This window comes from Carassius auratus, chromosome 15 (assembly GCF_003368295.1).
Source record: "Carassius auratus strain Wakin chromosome 15, ASM336829v1, whole genome shotgun sequence".
NCBI classification, from domain to species: domain Eukaryota; kingdom Metazoa; phylum Chordata; class Actinopteri; order Cypriniformes; family Cyprinidae; genus Carassius; species Carassius auratus.
The window spans coordinates 7,856,896-7,879,452 of record NC_039257.1 but is presented as its reverse complement, the minus strand read 5'-3'; the positions used below and the strand labels follow the sequence as shown (position 1 = coordinate 7,879,452).

Sequence of the window (22,557 nt, the reverse complement as noted above, 5' to 3'; positions counted from 1 at the left end):
AAATGCCAAAGGCCAAAGGCAGCCTTTGACCGGGTGAGACTATTTCCTGTTTTGCATCCGACCATTCATCAGCCAAACTGCAGACTGCATACTGCAGTGCAAACCAACCAAAACAGCAATTTTAAGTTCATCTAAGGCCACTTCCTGATTTCCCTGAGGGGCAAAAAACACAACGAAAAAAAAAGTTCTTGGCTAGTTTATTGCGAATGATTTTTATGATACACTCTCAGAAAAAAAGGTGAAACATGTCAAAAAGCACACAAGCTAAAATCTATGTATTTTTGCCTAATTTGCCCCTAAATTGCACATAGTTGTGTTTTAAATATACATGTTGTCACGGCCTGGCGTGGCTCCTGCTCCTGTAAGTGTATTTGACTTTCGTTAGGTGGTGCTCTTGTCCTGTTTTGTGTGTGTCTTGTTGTACATTTGCAGGGAGGAGTTGACAGGTGCCATGGATTATGGTGATCAACAAATGGATAAAAAGAAGCTCCTTTTTCCAGGGCTTCCCAGTTAACTGTCACACTGCTTTAAGCCACGTGGGTTGTAACAGTAGCTTTTGAAAAGATAATTATCGCCCAAATGGCAGTTTGTACCTTTTTTTCTTAGTGAACGTTTTAACAATAGAAATTAGTTGATAGTTCAAACAATACAATCTACTTGAATATGTGCCATATAGGTTTATTCATTTATTATTATTATATATATTTTGTACTTTATTTTTGTTTTAATAATTACAAGGAGGGCTCAGGAAATTATGACTCTTGTGCTTATTCATACATGCGCTGCTGATATTACACAATTTGGAATTTTGAAGTGTTAATTTAGTCGCAAAATTACACAATGATATTGACTGGAGAAAATGTATAATTGTTTTTTTTTTTTTTTACTTTCGCTATCGTTTCTGGAGAAAAAGTCCTGTTTTCAGAAGCTTTGCAGGGACATGATAAGGCTTTGAGTTGGGCAAAAATAAATACATACAATAAAAATAAATACTTAAGAAATGTTATCAAGTATTTAGACCTTTAAGTCAGAAATGACAGTTAGACCATAACACAATGATTGTGCTAGTTAATATGGCAAGTTTTTCACTATTAAAAGAATAGGAAATGAAACCTCTTATTTATTTATTTATTTATAAAACAGAAATGTTCAGTAGAAACTGCTTGAGAATCTTTGCCAGATGGTGTAGAATTGAGGAACATGATACCATGTGTGCTAACTGGTGTTAAACTCATTTCACAAGCATTCTAACATGCAGTATACAGGTGTAACTGCATAATAAGTTTGCATATAATTATTGCATAGAATTGAACATAAAAGCAAGTCTTTAACAAACTAAAGCATTTTGCAAATTACATGGCATGTGGTATGGGTTTAACACAGTTTTTTTCCCCTTCCACACAGAAGCTAACAAATAAAACATAAATAATAGATCACCCAAAAACTACATTCTTACATTCTTTTTGTGATGTCATTTTTGTGATGTGTTTGTCAGCTGATTGGACTCTCATTCTCACAGCACCCATTCACTGCAGAGGATCCACTGGTGAACAAGTGATGTACCGTAATGCTAAATTTCTCTGAATCTGCTCTGATGAAAACATAAGCCTACTTCATGGATGGCCTGAGATAGTTCCCCTAATTTTCATTTTTGGGTAAGCTATGTTTTAATGCAGTTATTATCAGGGGCGGATCTAGAAAAATATTGATGGGGTGGCGAGAAGGGGGCAGGACTTTTTGAGGGGTGGCAACATATGGCAGACGTTTATATACTGAATTTAGTCACAGTTATCACAGTTTGATGATAAATATATGTGCACACAATAAAAGGACACAGGCTGCCATTTACAAACTTAATCTCATGCAATCAATGTCTTGCATTTGAAACCGTTCATATAAGGAATAAGTGACCATACCCCATCAGCACCCCCACACTCACTAATGCATACAGTTTGCATCGACACGTAATTAAGAGCGTTATGAAAGGTTCAGTGTTATCAATATGTCAATTTATTATAAGAAACACAAGATTTTAACAGCCAATGGCATTTACAGATGGGGAGACTGAACTGATTTGTACTGTTTGTTAATCACCATCTAACTCAACCAGTCAAGACTACATTTAGACTTAGATGTTACATGAATATGGTCCCTGAAGCATAGGTTTTATTAGCTGACAATAATAATAAATAAATAAACATAGTTACAAATACAAATGTACTTTTAGATTTTTTTTTTTTTTTGAAAAATATGGTGCTATTGTTTTGGCAAACTTAAATTAAAACTCTATGAAAACTTGTGTGATATTCCTTTAAAGTAATGTTTTAGTATATCTTTTAAGTATATTTTACTAAGCAAATAGCATAATCTACATATGATTTACAGATTATTTTAATAAATATCAAACATTTAATTCAATTGTGCATTATAGCTGACACCTACATGAACAATTACAGTTGTTTTTATGACTATAGGTGATTCTCCTCAAATGCTACTGACGTTAGAAAAGTGTATACCAATATCGCATGTAACTTTAGAGACGGTCCCTAAATTTGATACTTGTCCAACGTCAAGCTGTTTTTTTTTTTTTGTTTTTTTACTTTTAGTTTTCTTTTCTCTTCCCTGGATTGGATTCATCCATCAATTATGAACATTCAGCCCCAAACATGAGGTGCGAGCGGTCGCGAGCGCGGATGGGAGAATGGAGGAAGTTTTTTTTTTTTTTTTTGGAGCGACTGGGATGGTGCCCCCTTCAGGGAGTTGGTGCATAGGCAGATTGAGTCAGTTCGGGAGTTCGGAGTGGGATCGCGAATCATTTGAATCAGTTTGGGAGTTTGGAGCGGGATCGCGAATCATTTGAGTCAGTTATGGGGATCACGAATCATTTGAGTCAGTTCTGGAGTTCGGAGCGGGTTCGCGAATCATTTAAGTCAGTTTGGGGATCGCAAATCATTTGAATCAGTTCGGGAGTTCGGAGCGGGTTCGCGAATCATTTGAGTCAGTTTGGGGATCGCAGATCATTTGAATCAGTTCGGGAGTTCGGAGCGGCTTCGCGGATCATTTGAATCAATTCGAGAGTTCGAAGCGGATTCGCGAATCATTTGAGTCAGCTCGGGAGTTCGGAGCGGGATAGCGAATCATTTGAGTTAGTTATGGGGATCGCGAATCATTTGAGTCACTTTGGGGATCGCAAATCATTTGAATCAGTTCGGGAGTTCGGAGCGGCTTTGCGGATCATTTGAATCAGATCGGGAGTTCGGAGTGGGATCACGAATCACGAAAGATTCGCGCTCATAAATTTTCAAATTGGCCATAACCTTTAATTCGTTGCTGCCAACTGGGGTGGCAGCAGGGGTGGCAAGGCTTTCTTTTAGGGTGGCATTTGCCTATGCCACCCCGGTAGATCCGCCCCTGGTTATTATTTTGTTTTCAATTAATTTTACTACTATAATACTTAAATAGTATTCTATTTGATTACAAAACCTATTCCCAAAAAGTCAAGATGGGCAGAGGATCACCAATTCCCCCAATGCTGCGTGAAAAATAGTGGAGCAATATCAGAAATGAGTTTCTCACAGAAAAATTGCAAAAAGTTTGAAGTTATCATCATCTACAGTGCATAATATCATCCAAAATTCTGAGAATCTGGAACAATCTCTGTGTGTAAGGGTCAAGGCCGGAAAACGGTACTAGATGCCCGTGATCTTCGGACCTTTAGACGGCACTGCATCACATACATGAATGCTACTTTAATGGAAATCACAACATGGGCTCAGGAATACTTCCAGAAAACATTGTCGGTGAACACAATCCACTGTGCCATTCCCCGTTACTGGCTAAAACTCTATAGGTCAAAAAAGAAGCCATATTTAAACATGATTCAGAAGTGCAGGTGTTTTCTCTGGGCCAAGGCTCATTTTAAATGTACTGTGGCAAAGTGGAAAACTGTTCTGTGGTCGGACAAATATAAATTTGAAGTTCTTTTTGGAAAACTGGGATGCCATGTCATTCGGACTAAAGAGGACAAGGACAACCCAAGTTGTTATCAGCGTTCAGTTCAGAAGACGGCATCTCTGATGGTACTGGGTTGCATGAGTGCGTGTGGCATGGGCAGCTTACACATCTGGAAAGGCACCATCAATGCTGAAAGGTATATCCAAGTTCTAGAACAACATATGGTCCCATCCAGACATCCTCTCTTTCAGGGAAGACCTTGCATTTTCAAACATGACAATGCCAGACCACATACTGCATCAATTACAACATCATGGCTGCGGTAAGAGAAGGGGGTACTGAAATGATCAGCCTGCAGTCCAGATCTTTCACCCATAGCAAAATTTGGCGCATCATAAAGAGGAAGATGTAACAAAGAAGACCTAAGACAGTTGAGCAACTAGAAGCCTGTATTAGACAAGAATGGGACAACATTCCTATTCCTAAACTTGAGCAACTGGTCTCTTCAGTCCCCAGACGTTTGCAGACTGTTATAAAAAGAAGAGGGGATGCCACACACTGGTTAACATGGCCATGTGCCAACTTTGAGATGTGTCGATGCCATGAAATTTAATATCAACTTATTTTACCCTTAAAATGATACATTTTCTCAGTTAAAACATTTACATTTATTCATTTAGCAGACGCTTTTATCCAAAGCGACTTACAAATGAGGACAGTGGAAGCAATCAAAAACAACAAAAAAGAGCAATGATATATAAACAAGTCTCAGTTAGGTTAACACAGTACATGTAGCATGGGCTTCTATATAATATAATAAATAAAAAGAAAACAGATAGAATAGAAAAAGAATAGAGCAAGCTAGTGTTAGAGGTCTTTACACATACACACACACACACACACACACACAAAATTGCATAATAAATGATAAGAAAATAGAATACAAAAAGATTAGAAAGATAGTTAGCTTTTGTTTTAATAGAATTAGAAAAGTGAGTGTTAAAGTTAGAGGGTGAAATAAAGATGAAAAACATTTGGCACTCCATGTTATTGAAATTTGAAGCTTCCACATCATTACATTATGTTTTTATTCACAATTTATACAGTGTCCCAACTTTTTTGGAATCGGCTTTGAACTTGGAATGACATTTAAACTCAGTAGTTCTATACATATTGTATAGTATTGCTCTTTTGTTGGTCTTTATTGCTTCTATTTTCCTCATTTGTAATTCATGTCTTAGCATGTATCTTGACTAAATGTAAATATAAATATATTTTGTCTTTATTCTTTATATATTAAAACCTTTTGAATGTATTTGATTCACACACAGTATGTTTTTTCTCAGTTGCAAGACCTTTTGGCTCTGAAAATTTTCTGTGCATATCAGATCTACAAAATGTCTTTGGTCTTTCTCTGTATGTCATTTCTAGTAGGACGACATGTGTTCTTATCTTCATGTGTTAGCGTAGACTGCTTCATCTTCCAGGGCTCGGTCAGATGAGACTGGTCTCGCATCATGCTAATTAAAAAAAGCAAGATATGTTACAAACACCTTAAAGTAGATTTTGTTGATTTAAACAATCTCTTTTAAAGAGGGGGTGAAAGGCTCATTTTCACTCAATCTCCTGTTAATATTGAGTACCTATAGAGTAGTACTGCATCCTTCATATCTCCAAAAAGTATTTAGTTTTATTATATTTATAAGAGAAAAATAGTATGTGCCGATTTTTTTCAGAAAAACACGAGCCGCTGGAGGAGTGACGTGTGGGCGGAGCTAAAGAATCACAAGCGCGAGTAGGCTTTTGCGTTGAGAGCGTTTGGAAGTTGTGACATTACCGCGAGGAAAAAAAAAACATCATCCAAAACAAACCATGGCTAACAGTCAGATTCAGCCGTTTATTTATGATCCAGAATCAGATCCCGAGGCTGAAACAGAACAAGAGCAGCAGCAGCAACGACTACAACAGCGTCTCTATGTCTATGTATTGAAACTGTATATATTTGCTTATGTAACCCCTCTCTCCCGGGTCCTTTCTGATGCTCCTCGCACTCGCTCTGAGCGGGGATCGAACCCGGGTCTCCGGCATTTTTGGAACAAAAATACTCCTTCAAACGTACAACTTAATTTTTGAAACTTTGTCCATGTTTAGCATGGGAATCCAACTCTTTAACAGTGTAAACTCAGTATGAATGAAATAGCATTTCACCCCCCCCCCCTTTAAGCTGTTAATGTTAAGGCACATGCAGTGTTGTTTTATAGTCAATGTTTTATACATTTGGTATCTACATCCAGTAGCCTTCAGTGTGTTACTATGAGTTGTGACAGCTGGCTGATGTGCGAATTTTCAAGGCAATATTTTTTTTTTTTCTCCTTTTCTGTTCCACATGTACAGTGGGTACGGAAAGTATTCAGACCCCCTTAAATTTTTCACTCTGTTATATTGCTGCCATTTGCTAAAATCAATTAAGTTCAATACGAATACAATTGAATACCGTGAAGTCTTTTTGGGAAAGATGCAAAAAGTTTTTCACACATGGATTTGGGGATCCTCTAGCATTCCTCCTTGCAGATCCTCTCCAGTTCTGTCAGGTTGGATGGTAAACGTTGGTGGGCAGCCATTTTCAGGTCTCTTCAGGGCTCAGGGCTCAGGCTGGGCCATTCAAGAATAGTCACGGAGTTGTTGTGAAGCCACTCCTTCATTATTTTGGCTGTGAGCTTAGGGTCATTGTCTTGTTGGAAGGTGAACCTTTGGCCCAGTCCGAGGTCCTGAGCACTCTGGAGAAGGTTTTTGTCCAGGATATCCCTGTACTTGGCCGCATTCATCTTTCCCTCGATTGTAACCAGTCATCCTGTCCCTGCAGCTGAAAAACACCCCCACAACATGACGCTGCCACCACCATGCTTCACTGTTGGGACTGTATTGGACAAGTGATGAGCAGTGCCTGGTTTTCTCCAAAAATACCACTTAGAATTAAGGCAAAAAGTTATATCTTGATCTCATCAGACCAGAGAATCCTTCAGGTGTTTTTTTTTTTTAGCAAACTCCATGGGGGCTTCTGTCGGGCCATTCTGCCATAAAGCCCCGACTGGTGGAGTGCTGCAGTGATGTTTGACTTTCTACAACTTGCTCCCACCTCCCGACTGGATCTCTGGAGCTCAGACACAGTGATCTTTGGGTTCTTCTTTTCCTCTCTCACCAAGGCTCAGCTCTAGGAAGGGTTCTGGTCATCCCAAACATCTTCCGTTTAAGGATATGGAGGTCACTGTGCTCTTAGGAACCTTAAGTGCAGCAGAAATGTTTTTGTAACCTTGGCCAAATCTGTGCCTTGCCACAATTCAGGCAGTTCCTTTGACCTCATGATTCTCATTTGCTATGACATGCACTGTGAGCTGTAAGGTCTTATATAGACAGGTGTGTGGCTTTCCTAATCAAGTCCAATCAGTATAATCAAACACAGCTGGACTCAAATGAAGGTGTAGAACCATCTCAAGGATGATCAGAAGAAATGCACAGCACCTGAGTTAAATATATGAGTGTCACAGCAAAGGGTCTGAATACTTAGGACCATGTGAATTTTCAGTTTTTCTTTTTTAATAAACCTGCAAAAATGTCAACAATTCTGTGTTTTTCTGTCAATATGGGGTGCTGTGTGTACATTAATGGGGGAAAAAATAACTCAAATGATTTTAGCACATGGCTGCAATATAACAAAGAGTGAAAAATGTAAGGGGGTCTGAATACGCTCCGTACCCACTGTACATACTATGTACTCGTTTTAGTAATTACAATAACTGGGTAATAACTAAATACTAACCCTTAACCTATCTCTAAACCTAAAACATGTAGTTACCAGTACTTTATTAGGCAAGTACATTACAGGTAAGCGCATGTTTTGTTAAAGAGGTGGTTGACTGTTTTTCTAGGCTTGATTGGTGCAGTTTAACACATCTTATTATATCTTTATAGTTATCATTATTGGTGTGAACGGGCATTAAACTGACATAATTTAAAAAAGCAATATCTCTGTTTGCATTGTACTTTCAGCATCGTAACTTTACAGATATTGTTAATGCTGAAAAAACATTACACACTGATTAAAATGTAAAAAGTGAAATCACATTCAACCACCCCTTTAAATAAAATGTAACCAAGTTCCATCTAGTAATTATTATTATTATTTTTTTACATACATGACACAAACAACACGTCAATAAATGTCTGATGAGAACTGATGCACTGCCCAGAAATAGACTTCTGCATTACGAAGCTGTGAAAGATTAAACAGTTTGCACTGAGGCAAAGCTACTCACCCCCCAGTTGTCATAAACACGGTCTTTCGGGCAATTTGTGTAAATATCCACATCACTGCCTTTCTCTTCTTTACTGCTTTTCATAAAATGATAGATACAAATCATTAGTAAAAGTTCTGCTAAACAGTTATGTAACAAACATTATATATACACTACAGTCAAAAGTTTGAAATCATTAAGATGGCCTGAGAGAGTTTAGTTTATACTATATATATACTTTTCTAAATCAGACTTGTTTTGGGTTGTTTTCATTTCATTCTGCTCATTCTTCATTAGAGGTAGATGTGCGGATCTCTTCCCACTGAAAAAGAGGGATTTTAAAATTGCCAGGATATAAAGGATTATAAAAAACCACTGATTGAGTGAGTCAGTGAATGAGGGATGAGAGATCCTTACCAGCGTCTTCTCACAGCATACACTAAAATACAGGCTAAAACGACCACAACAGCTGATGCAACAGCAATGCATATTATGATTACTGTGAAAAGAAACAAGTATGTAAATGAATTATATGCAATAATTATTGCAATTATTATTATGCAATAAATCAAGGTATGTGTTTTTAAAGATGAAGTCTCACAATTTCGAGGAGCTTCCAAAGTTATGGAAGAGCTTCCCAAACTGTTATTGGCAAAGCACAGGATAGTCTCAGGGAAACCCAGCCAACCCTGTAAGGTGAATATGGTAAGAGACTCGTTTTGTTTAAAGCTGGTGCTGGAGAAGGCTTTCGAGGAATCTGGACCAAACCACTTGACTTCACTGGGAGGGTTGGAGTCCACAATACAGACACAAACCGTCAAAATCTTAGACATGCAAGAAGATTCACTTTTAATCTCAGGAGGATCTAGACAGACAGACAGAAAGACAGATAGAGTATTAGCTATCATACATTATAAACAATGATCACTAAAATATACCAGTTTAAACTGTTGAACCAAGGCCTTACACAATATATTAAGTTTCCGAGGACCAGAACTGTTTTTTCCCTCTGTGTTAAAGGCTGTACAGGAAATGGCCTCAGTATGTCGAGACACTCTCTCCAGTTTGTAAGTAGGGCTCTTTGCTAACATCGTCCCATTCAAGCTGAACCACTGGTAGCTGTTCGCAGGAGGATTGCTGTCACTGGAGCAGGACAGTTCCACAGAGTCATTCTCCTTCACTGAGGGTTTAGTGACCACGCTTACATTATATGGAGGATCTGATTGAGACAAAATGTTAATAAAATGGCAAACATTCCGTTCCGAGGTACCAAATGTGTCATAAAACCTCAGATGCCAATAAATGATTTTAATTTTTTACGAATGTAGCAGCCTTTCAGTGATAAAAATGCTACAATGGACACACCTTAAAGAAATATTCCAGGTTTAAAAAAAATAATTAAATAAAATTAAGATGCAAGGTCAGTACACCTATAAAAGGAAATGAATGGAGCATTTTTTTTTTTTTTTTGCAGGACTTAATAACGGAACATTAAGTTAATATATTGAGAAAAATGTATATTTTTGTCCTGCTCCTGCTCATGTCTCGCACATTCTGACTTTCAACGTCACCTCACTTTGTTGCAGCAAGCAAAAGGAAGGTGGATTCTTCTCTCCGTCACATTCGATTGAAGAACTTTAAGAATATCCAGAACTGCCTAAGTAAACCTTTTTGTTGTTGTTGCTCAGTAGATAAATCACTCAATAACATTACTTTCATTAAAAACACATTTAAATGGGGGGTGAAATGCTCGTTTTCACTCAATATCCTGTTAATCTTGAGTACCTATAGAGTAGTACTGCATCCTTCATAACTCCAAAAAGTCTTTAGTTTTATTATATTCATAAGAGAAAGATAGTCTGTACCGATTTTTCCCGGAAAAACACGACCGGAGGCGTGACGTGTGGGCGGAGCTAAAGAATCACAAACGCGAGTAGGCTTTTGTGTTGAGAGCATTTGGAAGCTGTGACATTACCGTGAGGAAAAAAACATCATCCAAAACAAATCATGGATAACAGTCAGATTCAGCCGTTTATTTATGATCCTGAATCAGATCCCGAGGCTGAAATTTAACAAGAGCAGCATCAGCAACGTCTCTATGTGGTATGTACTGAAACTGTATATATTTGCTTAGCGGTTTTGGAAAATGACTAAGTTCCACTTTGTCGTCTTTTTTTTTTTTTTTTAACTGTATATGTGGAAAGTGCAGTTTGATGACAACATTGCATGTTGTTTACTTGATGTGCTCACGCGCCGATAGCTAAGTTAACAACACAGAGATATTTGAAGCAGTTTTACTCACCGCATGCGGTTCCAACACACGATCGTGACCCTTTTTCGTTGGGACTGCATTATCCTTAAGAAATAAACGATGTGCAAATCCGGCGTCAAACTGGGCCTTGTTTGTAAAACAAGCATCTTCGAAATGCAGGGAACAAACACAAACACTTGCACAACTCCGTTGATGCTCTGTAAAAATAAACTCCATCCACTGGTCCCTTAATGCTGTTTTTTTTTTGGTAATCTGTGCAGGGTTGTCTTGCCCTGGCAACCAAAAACACACTCCTTTTGTGACATTTCGCGACGCTCTCGCTCTGATCAGTGAATGTATGTTGTGCTCTCAGTGCTCTGCTCTACGGGAGCGTGCGCTCTTCCGGCAGAAGTGCCCTGAGGACCCATATAAGGAAATTCCGCTCCATCTAACGTCACACTCGAAAAAAACTTTCCGAAACTTGTGACAAACCGGAAGGCGTATTTTTGGAACAGAAATACTCCTTCAAACGTACAATTTAATTTTTGAAACTTTGTCCATGTTTAGCATGGGAATCCAACTCTTTAACAGTGTAAAAAACTCAGTATGCATGAAATAGCTTTTCACCCCCCCTTTAAACAGTTTTATTTTTCAGTTCTTTTTCCCATTTCCTGTGCACTCATCCGGGCCAGTGGGAGTGCAGACCACTAAAACTTTGAGTATTTTAACGATTATGGATTGCACTTTCATTGTAATTATTGCAATTGTCTCACAGTAACTCAGAGTTGCAGACTTGAATCAACTTCAACTTAACTAATCAGCTAATCCTGGAATATTTCTTTAACTTTAAAAATGGCAGGTGTAATTTTTTCCATGTTAAAAAATGGTTTCTCTAAATAAGAAAGGTTCAGTCACACATAATACTTGATACTTACACTGGACTTTAATTTTCTGAGGACCAGAACTGTTTTTTCCCTCTGTGTTAAAGGCTGTACAGGAAATGGCCTCAGTATGTCGAGACACTCTCTCCAGTTTGTAAGTATGGCTCTTTGCTAACATCGTCCCATTCAAGCTGAACCACTGGTAGCTGTTCGCAGGAGGATTGCTGTCACTGGAGCAGGACAGTTCCACAGAGTCATTCTCCTTCACTGAGGGTTTAGTGACCACGCTTACATTATATGGAGGATCTGAATGAGACACAATTTTGATAAAATGCTATGTATAATGTCAATGGTCTGAGCAGTCTAACATTCAGTTCATTTTAGGTGTTCCTGGTTGCTTAAACACAACATAACTCAACTCAATTCCCCAGACTTCCTATATGGCATATATATACCTCATCAACATCACAGGCTATACTGGCCCTGGCCAGGCAGCTGGGGGGTGAAATAAAATCATTGAATGCCTGGTCCAACCCCAGCACACATCAACTAAAATATCCAGTCAGGCTTCTCTCATGGCCTAGTAATAAACCGACCCATGCCAAAAAACAATAACAAAAAACTCTTCTATAGGGTTTCGGAAGGAAGCGTATGCAGGCCGAAAGATGCTAAAAACTTCTTTCTCCTTCACCTCTTCCTCTCTGTACTCCTCCTCCTCTTCCTTCATTTCTTCCTCCACTCCTTCCTCCTCCTTCTCTCTGGTGTCCCTGACCTCTTCCTTCTGTCTCTCTGGATCCATTGTTACGCACCTGAATGACCGTTTTTTTCCCTTTTATCTCTCCATCAAAGGTTGTGATTGGTGTGCGATACATTGTCAATACAGCAGCCCTCCTCCTGAAGCCAGCAAACGGCCTCGGCTACAAGCCCAAAGTGAGTGAGCTCGGAAAACAGTACTAAACTTAATGTTTTTGAGGTTAATTTAGTTCACAGTAGCTTCATATATAGGCCTTATAATGTGACCAGCTACATGACAGGATGTGGTGTGCTAAGCTGTTTTTTTTTTCTCCATTTTAACTTAATTTTAGATTAATGTATGAATTGAATAGTGATTGTGTGACCTATATGAGGGAACAGTCAGTGATACCCTTGGTAGTAATATCAAATGATAGCCTATGACGATGTCATCAGGATACACATACACCGGTAGGCAGTGGCCCACCTTACGGCCACCACGATGTGGTCACAAAGAATTTATAGTTTACCCACCTCTTTTTTTACCACTACAACTCTGTTTGTAAATAACCATATGGTGTAAGCACCAAGAAATATAAGTATTTTTGTGTAGAGTTTTGCAGTAACAGTTCACCAAATGTGACTCATGTCAAAGCAGGGGAATAGTGTTTATAGTTTTTAACAATCGAGAAAAACTGTAATAGAGGCTTTTTTATAATTAAACTTAAGTTTTCAAATAAGGTTTTCAACTATAGGGGGCCTCTGCAAACTTTCAGTTTGACCACGAGACTACATAATATAGTTATAATAAATTATATAAATATAATTAAACATAAAATAAAATCAAGAGTTCAAAACAAAACAAAACATATATCCTTGCTCCTCAAATAGGGTTATTTTGAACGAAAAGATACAGTTTTTGAACATCTGAAATCACCAAATGAATTGTGATTAATTAATTTAATGACAGTTTCTTTTTCAAAGAAAGCATTTAGCAGATGCTTTTTATCCAATGTGACTTACACTGCATTCAGGCTAACATTTTTTACCTAATATGTGTTCCCTGCGAATCGAACCTACAACCTTTCGCAGCTAATGCAATGTTCCACCACTTGAGCCACAGGAATACTGATAAAAAGATATGAATTTACATCTGATCATTTGTCTTAAACTCACAGAACGGACTTACATTTAACTTTGAGTGTTTTGTATCCTGTCACCTTCTTCCCGTTAAAGTCTGCAGAGCAGCTGAGATGTTTGTTGTGGTCTTCTCTAGAAGGAGTGAAGGTCAGGCTGTAATATGTAAGCTTCCATTGACCAAGATTCTGTGATGGACTCGATTGTTTGCCACCATGGCTCCAGGTGACACGAGGCAGGTCTGATGGACAGGAATGAGACACGGCACAGGTAGCAGTCACCAGTTGCCCTGATGTCACTTCTTCTTCCACAGAGACGGTAGGATTCTCTGGTGTTTCTGGTGAAGACACACTAATTGTTGACACAATCTCACATGTTTTTTTTCCATCCTTTTTTCCATAATGCTTGATAAGTTCATTAAAATATGGATTTACATACTGCACAACAATTCATATTAATGACATCCGGATAACTTTAATCATCATGTTGTGTTTTGGTCATTTTAATACAGAGAGGAACACCCCATCCCCTCAACCCTTACCATTCACTTTTATGGAAACCATATCTTCTTTCTTTTTATAGGAGTACTTGTCCAGATCTTTAATCTCAATCCGGAACATGAATGATCCAGCGTCACTGCTTCTCAAAGAGCTGATATTCAAAGAACAGTCATTTTTGCGCAAATCACCAATCAGACTAGTGCGACCTTTGAACGAGTTGATGATTTTTGAGTTGTCTGTATGGAATACTGTTGATTCTTCATTTCCTTTGTACCAAATCCCTGTAAATTCTGTGTACGTTTTTCCCTTTGCTGGGTAGCTGAACGTACAGGGAATCAGCACACATGATCCAGATAAACCCACCACTGATTTATTCCCTGCAATGCTCCATCCATTAGCATTAGCAGATGACACTGAAAGAAGAATAAATCAAAATTATTATAATTTTTTCTCGACAATTTTGTGACCAATTAAAATATTTTATATAATCTGAAAATTTCAATTTTAAAGTTATATAAATGATAGTACATCATAAACATTTTCTAACAGTTATCCTTTTGTATGAATATTTTTCCAAGACACTGTAAGAGTGGTTTCCCTACAGTGGCTCAGGCTGTAGGATTGCTATCAGCACCTCTGCGTCTTCAGGAATTCCAAATAAGAATTTTGTTATTCAAGATATGTTTGGGAAAAGAAAGCAGATGTCTGATTATTTTTGACCCTACAAAACTCATCACGGTACACCTATAGTTTCTTCCCCATAGATGACTGGACGTACTCTGTAATTCCTTTGTGTGAGGAATGAGTCATTTAACTTTAATTTTAACACTGCATGGACTAAGAGCAGAAAATATTTTACTGATGTGTGTGTAAAATTCACTACAACAAGACTAAACAGTGATTATTTACAAGTTAAAACAGCGGTCAAAAATTATAACCATTTTATCAAGTTAAATTTTACTAACCTCTGAGCCAGAGAAATAGTGACAAACAGCTCCAGAAAACCATCTCAGCTTTAAAGTTCAGTGCCTGGAAATGAACAGCTGTCATCGGAATTTAATTTACCAGTAAGCACAGTACCACAAAGTATTGTTTTTGAATGACAGAACATGGTTTCATTTTTCAGTGTTAATGGAGCCTGTGCAGTCCTACATTTGCAATGGATTAGTTATTTAATAAGGAATTTAAATATTCACTTTATAATAATATAAATATATGAATTAGTAACTTACTGTTCTGTCTTCAAACTGTGCCTGAGTTCATCAGAAGAAGACTTATGCACTACATATCCGAGAGCTTCCTTCCCCCCTACATCTGGCTGAGCATGAGGTTTGTGATAATTTAGTCACTTCCTATTTCAAAGGTTTCTGAAATACTGGCTGTACACATTCAGCACATACATAATATATACACACACACACACACACACACACACACACACACATACATACATACATACATACATATATATATATATATATATATATATATACAGTGTACATAAAGTGGTTTGAAATATATATATATATATAAGGTAATATATATATATATATAAGGTTTTTATTATTAAGCAAAACTACATGGCCCTTTGTGAGGACATTTTTGCCCCCTAAACCTAATAACTGGTTAATAACAGTCAATTTGCATGGTTTTCAAGCAAAAAAATAGCCTTTTTAAGGTCAAGCCACAGGATCTCAATAGGATTCAGGTCAGGACTTTGACTAGACCATTCCAAAGTCTTCATTTTATTTTTCTTCAGTCATTCAGAGGTGCACTTGCTGGTGTGTTTTGGATCATTGTCCTGCTGCACAACTCAAGTTCGCTTCAGCTTGAGGTCAAGAAGAGATGGACGGAAATTCTCCTTCAGGATTTTGATAAACAGCAGAATTCATGGTTCCATTTATCAAAGCAATTCTTCTAGGTCCTGAAGCAGCAAAACAGCCCCAGACCATCACACTACTACCACCATGTTTGACTGTTGGTTTGAAGTTCTTTTTATGAAATGCTGTGTTGGCTTTACACCAGATGTAATGGGACACATTCCAAAAAGTTGTCTCGTCAGTCCACAGAGTAATTTCCCAAAAGTCTTGGGGATTATCAAGAAGTGTTCTGGCAAAACCGAGACAAGCCTTTGTTCTCTTTGCTCAGCAGTGGTTTTCGTCTTGGAACTTTGCCGTGCAGACCATTTTTGCCCAGTCTTTTTCTTATGGTGGAGTCATGAACACTGACCTTATCTGAGGCAAGTTCAGTTCTTTAGATGTTGTTGTGGGGTCTTTTGTGACCTCTTGGATGAGTCGTCACTGTGCTCTTTGGGTTATTTTGGTCAGCCGGCCACTCTTGGGAAGGTTCTCCACTGTTCCATGTTTTTGTCATTTGTGAATAATGGCTCTCACTATGGTTGACTGGAGTCCCAAAGCTTTATAAATGACTTAAATAAGACTTCTTCACACAGGGCCATGTAGTTTTGGATTTAGTTTTCCCTTAATAATAAAAACCTTAATTTAAAAACTGCATGTTGTGTTTACTTGTGTTATCTTTGACTAATATTTAAATGTGTTTGATGATCTGAAACATTAGAGTGTGAAAAACATGCCAAAAAAAAGGGAGCCAACACTTTTATATATATATATATATATATATATATATATATATATATATATATATATATATATATATATATATATATATATATATATATATATATATATATAAACTTAACCACTGAGTTGTGCCCGCTTTTGGAAGGCCAAACAAAGTAGTTTTACTTTCACAACAAAACACACAGCATCTTGACAACATGGTGGCTTGAGTGGCAGCATCAATAAATTTATGCTTTCTTTCTTTGCGTGAAAATTTGGTTGGTGTTATGCAAATCTTCCGACATTGTGACATAGACATGTGGGGGCGTGCTTATACAAGGCATTTTAGGAGGCTGAGGATGAGTCTTAACTTTTATAAAGAATATCTCTTTGGTTTTGAGACTTTAGTGTTTGCAACTTTAGGGATTTTATCTATTCACGAACAGCTTGCAATACTCCAAAGAGAAAGGAAAACTTGAAATCGCATCATATGACACTTTAATATGCTCATTTGCTGCTCAAGAACATTTCTTATTATTAATTTATAATATATTTATTAATTATTATTATTATTATTTTCCCAACATTATAAATTTGTTCAATGTTACTTCTGATAAATTTTATGCACATTTGATTAATAAATGTATTATTTTTATTTTATTATTATTATTTTATTTTTTAACACAAATGTATTCTTTTTTTTTCTTACCACATATGTTTGAATGGTATTGTTTCCATATAAATGTTAAGCAGCAAAAACTGTTTTTAGCAAAGGTAGTAATCAGAAATGAAAAAAACTGAAAATTCAGCTTTGATTAAATTACATTTTAAAACATATTCACACAGAAAATAGGTATTTTAAATTATAATAATATTTTAACATTTTTCATTTAACATTTTTACTATATTTTTAATCAAATAAATGCAGTAGTGATGAGCAGGGGACTTACATAAAAAAAAAAAACATCATACCAACCTCTAACTTCTTAACAGTAGTGCATGTTTGAGCTTTTACCTACTAGTCATTTGGTTGAACAGACACACTAGTCAACAGTTGAAGTGGATCAAACCCTCAATCAGTAGTTTTTGTCATACGCACAGGAAACAGAGTTACACTATACAATGAAATTCTTACTCTTTGAATCCTCTAGCAGCTCGAGACATGAGAATAACACAAAGACATATAATGAAGTGAAAAGTGCTAGTGCATGCATGAATAAGTGTGATTTCATATTAGGGTATAAAGTGACCAGTGTGTTGTAAACAGTCAAATATGCATGTAAAAAAAGTCCACGTGAGGTAGGTTGTGGACAAACTATGTTGTGCATTATACTCAAAGTCCATTTTACAATAATAAGGCGAAGAGTCAATGTACTTTATGACAGCAATTTACCAGCACTACTGATGGCCTGAGGGTAAAGGCCATCTCTCGGTCTTGATGTTCTAGCTCTAAAACTCTGAATGTAGGTGTGAAAGTGTAAGTGTGAAAAGGATATGCTGGGTGCGACTAATAATATATATATATATATATATATATAAAATACACACACACAAACACACACGGGTAGACATATAATCTCTAAACAACACAAACTGGGAGGACTAGGGCTTAAACACAAGATAATTGGGGGGAAACACAGGTGCATGGAATGTTACAATCAACATGGGACATGGAACACATGGAGGGAAAATACAACAGAGTCCAGGAGCGTGACATACATTGTAACGATTGGAAGGAGGGAAGGAAGCAAGTGCGAGTTAAAGATAATATTTAATAAACAGTCATACAAACAAATAACAAGGAGACAGGAGGCTGGGTGAGTGCTGTAGGTCTGGTAGCAATCCGGGGAGTGAAAATGTTCAACAGTGATCCAGGGTGTGGTGGTGAGTAGGCAGCAGGAGATCGTGACATAGGAACTGCAGTAAGCGAGCCGTGAAGGTGAAGTGTGAAGTCCGTGGAAGGTGAGGAGTGGATGGTAGTGATGTGACATTTGAACCGAGGCGTCGGAGCTTGTGTCGAGAAAAAAGGGGCATGCCAGATGAAGCCACGATTTGAGGCTTGTGTTGGTAACATGGAAATCACGTTACTGATGACAAACGAGGCCTCGGTTTGTGTGGACACGTCATCGGTTCGGTCTGAGTGTCGTTTCTGCATAAAGGGGGTTCGAAACTCACGCCACTTTGTGGGTGTTGTCAGGAGTAGATGAATCAGTTGTAGTAGAGTGAGAGAGTCAGAGTTAGATAGTTGTGTCATCGTCGTTATTGTGTCATACATGTGTTAGGGCTGTATATTATTAGATTATATCAGGTTATATTACTTATAGTATATTGTTATTATTAATTAAAGTAGTCATATTATAGTATTGTTATATTAATTAGATAAGATTTTTTGGATTGCTTTGGTTTTTTGAATTTGGACTGGATTGCTTTTTAATTTGGATTGCCCTTTTGGATTTGTTTGCTTTTTGTGACCTCTTCCTTTTTCCTTGAAATGGAGCCAGCAAGAAAGAGGAAATCCTCCCCTGTCTGGGAGTTTTTTTAAATGGTGGGTCAAAATAAGTTATGTGTATTATTATTGTTTCACTGTCTTGATCTAAAATGAATACTCACTGTATTATATTGTCGTTTGGGTTTCCAGGTGAAATGCTTGCTGTGCCTAAAGGAGCTGACATACAACAATAACACCACCTCCATGCTCAGGGATTATCGAGCACTGCACGAGCAAGCACAGACTACTAACAATCTTTATCAGTCAAATCCAATCAATATTTACGGGGAAGTCGTGGCCTAATGGCTAGAGGGTTGGACTCCCAATCGAAGCAAAAATTCTGAGTATGGGTCACCATACTTGGCTGAATGTCACTTCACTAATATTTATCCGAAGTGAACCTCACAAGATCTGAGGATGCACTTGTATATTGGGCTTAACATAAACATCTGTATCCTCATTTATACAAGCTGGTACTGACATTTTCTATGTTCCCCCAGAAAGAGAAACATATTTTATTTGATACCCAGGTAATGGATAAATGTCTGCTCAGGTCATTGATTCAGTATTACACATGACACAAGCTTTAAACATATTTTTCGTAAATCGTTTGATTATAAACTTGAAATTCTTGAAAGACCATACTGTACATAACTCATTTATGAACACTAACTTAACAACAGCAATAATAATAATAATAAATTATAAATAAATAAAGATTACATGACCACAATCAGTCCCCCACTTCCGTCCCCCAATCTGTCAGAGTTGAGTTGGTCCACAACAAGCACGCGCAAATGTGTCATTTTTTTAATGGCTACAGAAAATGAATCAAAATGGACAGACGTCAATTGAGTGGTTTTGCAAAAAGAAAGTTAAAGAAAGACAAGGACACTATTTGTTGGAACTAATTGGAACTAATTGTTCCAGGGATCAAAGTTTTTTTTCAAACGAGTAAAGAATGAGCACAGGACGACAATAACACAGAAGCGATTGACTGCACTCTCCATGTTTACCATTGAAGTTAAAGTTAAAACATTACTGTCTACAGCCTCGAGAGGGCGCTCTATGCTGCTCAGTGCTCCTGTAGTCTACCACTCAAGACACAGAGCGCCCTCTCGCGGCTGTAGACAGTAATGTTTTCTCTTGGTTCTTGATTCTAAATTAATTAAACTTATAGTCCAGTGCGAATTATATATGTTTTTTTCCTTGTCATAACGTATTTTTGGACTGATGCGATTATTACTTAGGTGCGACTTAAAGTCCGAAAAAACCGGTAGTTAATAAATTACATTTGAGAAATCATCTTAATTATGTCTAGTGCCCAGGGGCACCACACTGTCTTAATACGGCCCTGTCACTAGTGGATGGGTTATGGTTCCGATGACAAAGACAATCCAGCGTCGAGAAGAAACATGAAACGGGACAGAGAGATCAGGATATAACACTGGGACTGCATTCAACGCACTGACAAACACAAGACGAAAGACAGGGCAACATGTAGGGATCGGGTAATGAGTAGCAGCCGGTGATAATGAACAATTAACGGAGACGCCCACATGAAACAATCAGTGCTGACGCAAGACACACACAAACACACACACACACACACACTCCACCCACATAGTGCAAAACCCAAGGCCACGGTTTACCAACAGTGACACACATACAGTTGATTTTGAAATTACACCGTAGGCGCAGAACAGAAACTTTTCAAATATATTATGTTTCAGTAAATGTGGGTTATAGTCCTGTTAACCTTTGACATCCACTGGCTCAAAGAAAAATACCAGAGAAAACATGACAGTAAGATGTGAGGTGATGTTTACCCACACAGAACTCTAAGTTATACATTTCAACCATAAATCTTAAAGTTGTTCCAAAACTGCATACATTTCTTTCTTCTGCTAATCATAAATGAACATATTTCTTCAAAATATACACACGTATTTTTTAAGAATGTGGGTAACCAAACTGGTTTCTGGTCCTCATTGATTCCATTTTTATTACCATATTGTGGTACTCATTTGGGAACAGCAACTGAGTGGTTACCCACATTCATAAAAATGAACTGAATTCATGCGGGTCACCGTGAGGAAAGACAGCAGAACCCATTCTAATCAGTAATTCGGTGGCACGGAATGACACGACAAATACCCCACAGTAAACTTTTGTCCCATTCTATTTCTGACATACTCCAAGCGCTCACGCTTATTCTGACATGAACGAGAGATGGATTGCTAATGTGGTGTGACACTACAATGCTAGACCATACATGTACAATTTAGTGGGCAGGGCTAAAAAAGTAATATTGTATCAGTAGTTGTTGACCATTTTCTGCAAATTGCAAATTAAATTGAATTCAGCCCTCCCTTTAGAGAAGCTATACGGGCCATCACAGGTAAAGATGTCATTGTTTGAGACAGCAGAGAGCAATGAGATTTCTTTACAAAGGTAAATAAAGGAATTATATTTACTTAATTATTCTATAAACCGATGGTATTGTGAATATTAATGTACTTTATCATCATTGTGTCAGTGTTTTATTCGCAGGAACAACAGTGATGAAATGCTGTCTTCTAGCTTCATTAGGTTCCAGCCTCTGTTACTAGGTCAAAAATACATTTTTGGAATTAGCAACTGTGCCGTTGGATGAGAAGCAGAAGAAATCATACTCACAATAGGGTTTTAAGTAGAAAAACAAGACAAATGCCTTGAAATAATCTGATAGATGTCATGAGGTGTGGCAACCATAGTATTAGTGAAATAATTCTAATAATGTATAATATATAATAATAATAATAATAAAGGTTCAGTCAGTTGAATTTTCTGCACATCAACGGCCTGTAGTCAATTATTCCTTTACAGGTGTCCCTATATTGTATTTGTAACACTAAATGGCTGAATTCTGTGTGTATTAAAAAAACAAGTTGTAATTTTTATTTATAAATCCACTAAAATCATAACTCTTCTTTGAGAATTTGATCAATTCTAAATCACAATAAGTGTTGGAGATTATTTATCCGAAGATGGCTATCATTCATATATAGCAAATTCATATTTGGAATGCTGATTTGGACATGTTTTCAGAAATAGGGTACAATTGATCATTTATCAAAATCCATGGCATCCACTGACAATGAATGAAGGGAGGAACCTTTTTAAAGACAAGCAGGAGCAAATCAAATATTATTTAAATATTTGAATGGAACCATTTTCTGAATATTTCCAAAACACACTTTTACAAATCAAATCCACCTCATTCTTTCAAGAGGTTTTTAAGAGGTCCTGACATTAGTCCTGACAATAGGTGTCCGTATATTAACTGGTCTGCCAACTTTGTGGATTTTCCTCCTGTACAAAGGCAGGATTGTACATTTCCCAGTTATGCACTGAAATTTGCTCCTGCTTAGACTCCCGTGCTGATGATAGATGGCAATAACGGATGCGATTGTCTCGTGCAAGATTTAGTTTTGCCATTCTGTAGTCTTTCCTGGACAGTACTTTTGAAGGTTTGTCTTTCCATAAGGTGTCTGCAAAAGGAACTTTGTCCTTTGGGTCATCCTCAGTGAGTTTTTCATTTCTCCTAATATTTTTTCTAGAGTCCTGGGTCATCAGATGCCTAGATGTTCCATTGCCCATGATATATTGTGGAATGTGATGCTCTGGAAAAAAGAAAGAAAAACAAAACAATAAAATGGTTAAAATTCTTGCACAGTAATTATAAAATATGAACATACATA

At 37.3% G+C, this 22,557-nt stretch overlaps 1 protein-coding gene across 2 annotated transcripts; it reads right to left on the bottom strand.

Annotated features, from left to right (window-relative positions):
* Nucleotides 1-4,833: 4,833 nt before the first annotated feature.
* LOC113114921 (myelin-associated glycoprotein-like) lies at nt 4,834-15,071 on the bottom strand. 2 transcript variants are annotated; one of them, XM_026282031.1, is made up of 11 exons: nt 14,980-15,071; nt 14,713-14,776; nt 13,789-14,160; nt 13,300-13,584; nt 11,433-11,684; nt 9,214-9,465; nt 8,848-9,111; nt 8,664-8,745; nt 8,485-8,568; nt 8,268-8,343; nt 4,834-5,474 (listed from the first exon to the last, which is right to left on the bottom strand). In XM_026282031.1, exons 2-11 carry the CDS (start codon nt 14,753-14,755, stop codon nt 5,409-5,411), a joined length of 1,776 nt encoding a protein of 591 aa, XP_026137816.1. In that variant the 5' UTR covers nt 14,756-14,776; nt 14,980-15,071; the 3' UTR covers nt 4,834-5,408. The 2 variants fall into 2 exon arrangements, with proteins under 2 accessions (XP_026137816.1, XP_026137817.1); XM_026282032.1 differs by having other exon boundaries at nt 8,268-8,340.
* Nucleotides 15,072-22,557: the final 7,486 nt, after the last annotated feature.

Excerpts from the sequence above, each read along its gene's own strand:
- LOC113114921 (XM_026282031.1), bottom strand. The coding sequence starts at position 14,755 with ATGGTTTTCTGGAGCTGTTTGTCACTATTTCTCTGGCTCAGAG. Across the intron at positions 9,466-11,432 it reads TCAGAAAATTAAAGTCCAGT|ATCCTCCATATAATGTAAGC; the intron begins GTAAGTATCAAG and ends TGTCTCAATCAG. Across the intron at positions 8,746-8,847 it reads TTTGGAAGCTCCTCGAAATT|TAATCATAATATGCATTGCT; the intron begins GTGAGACTTCAT and ends TTCTTTTCACAG.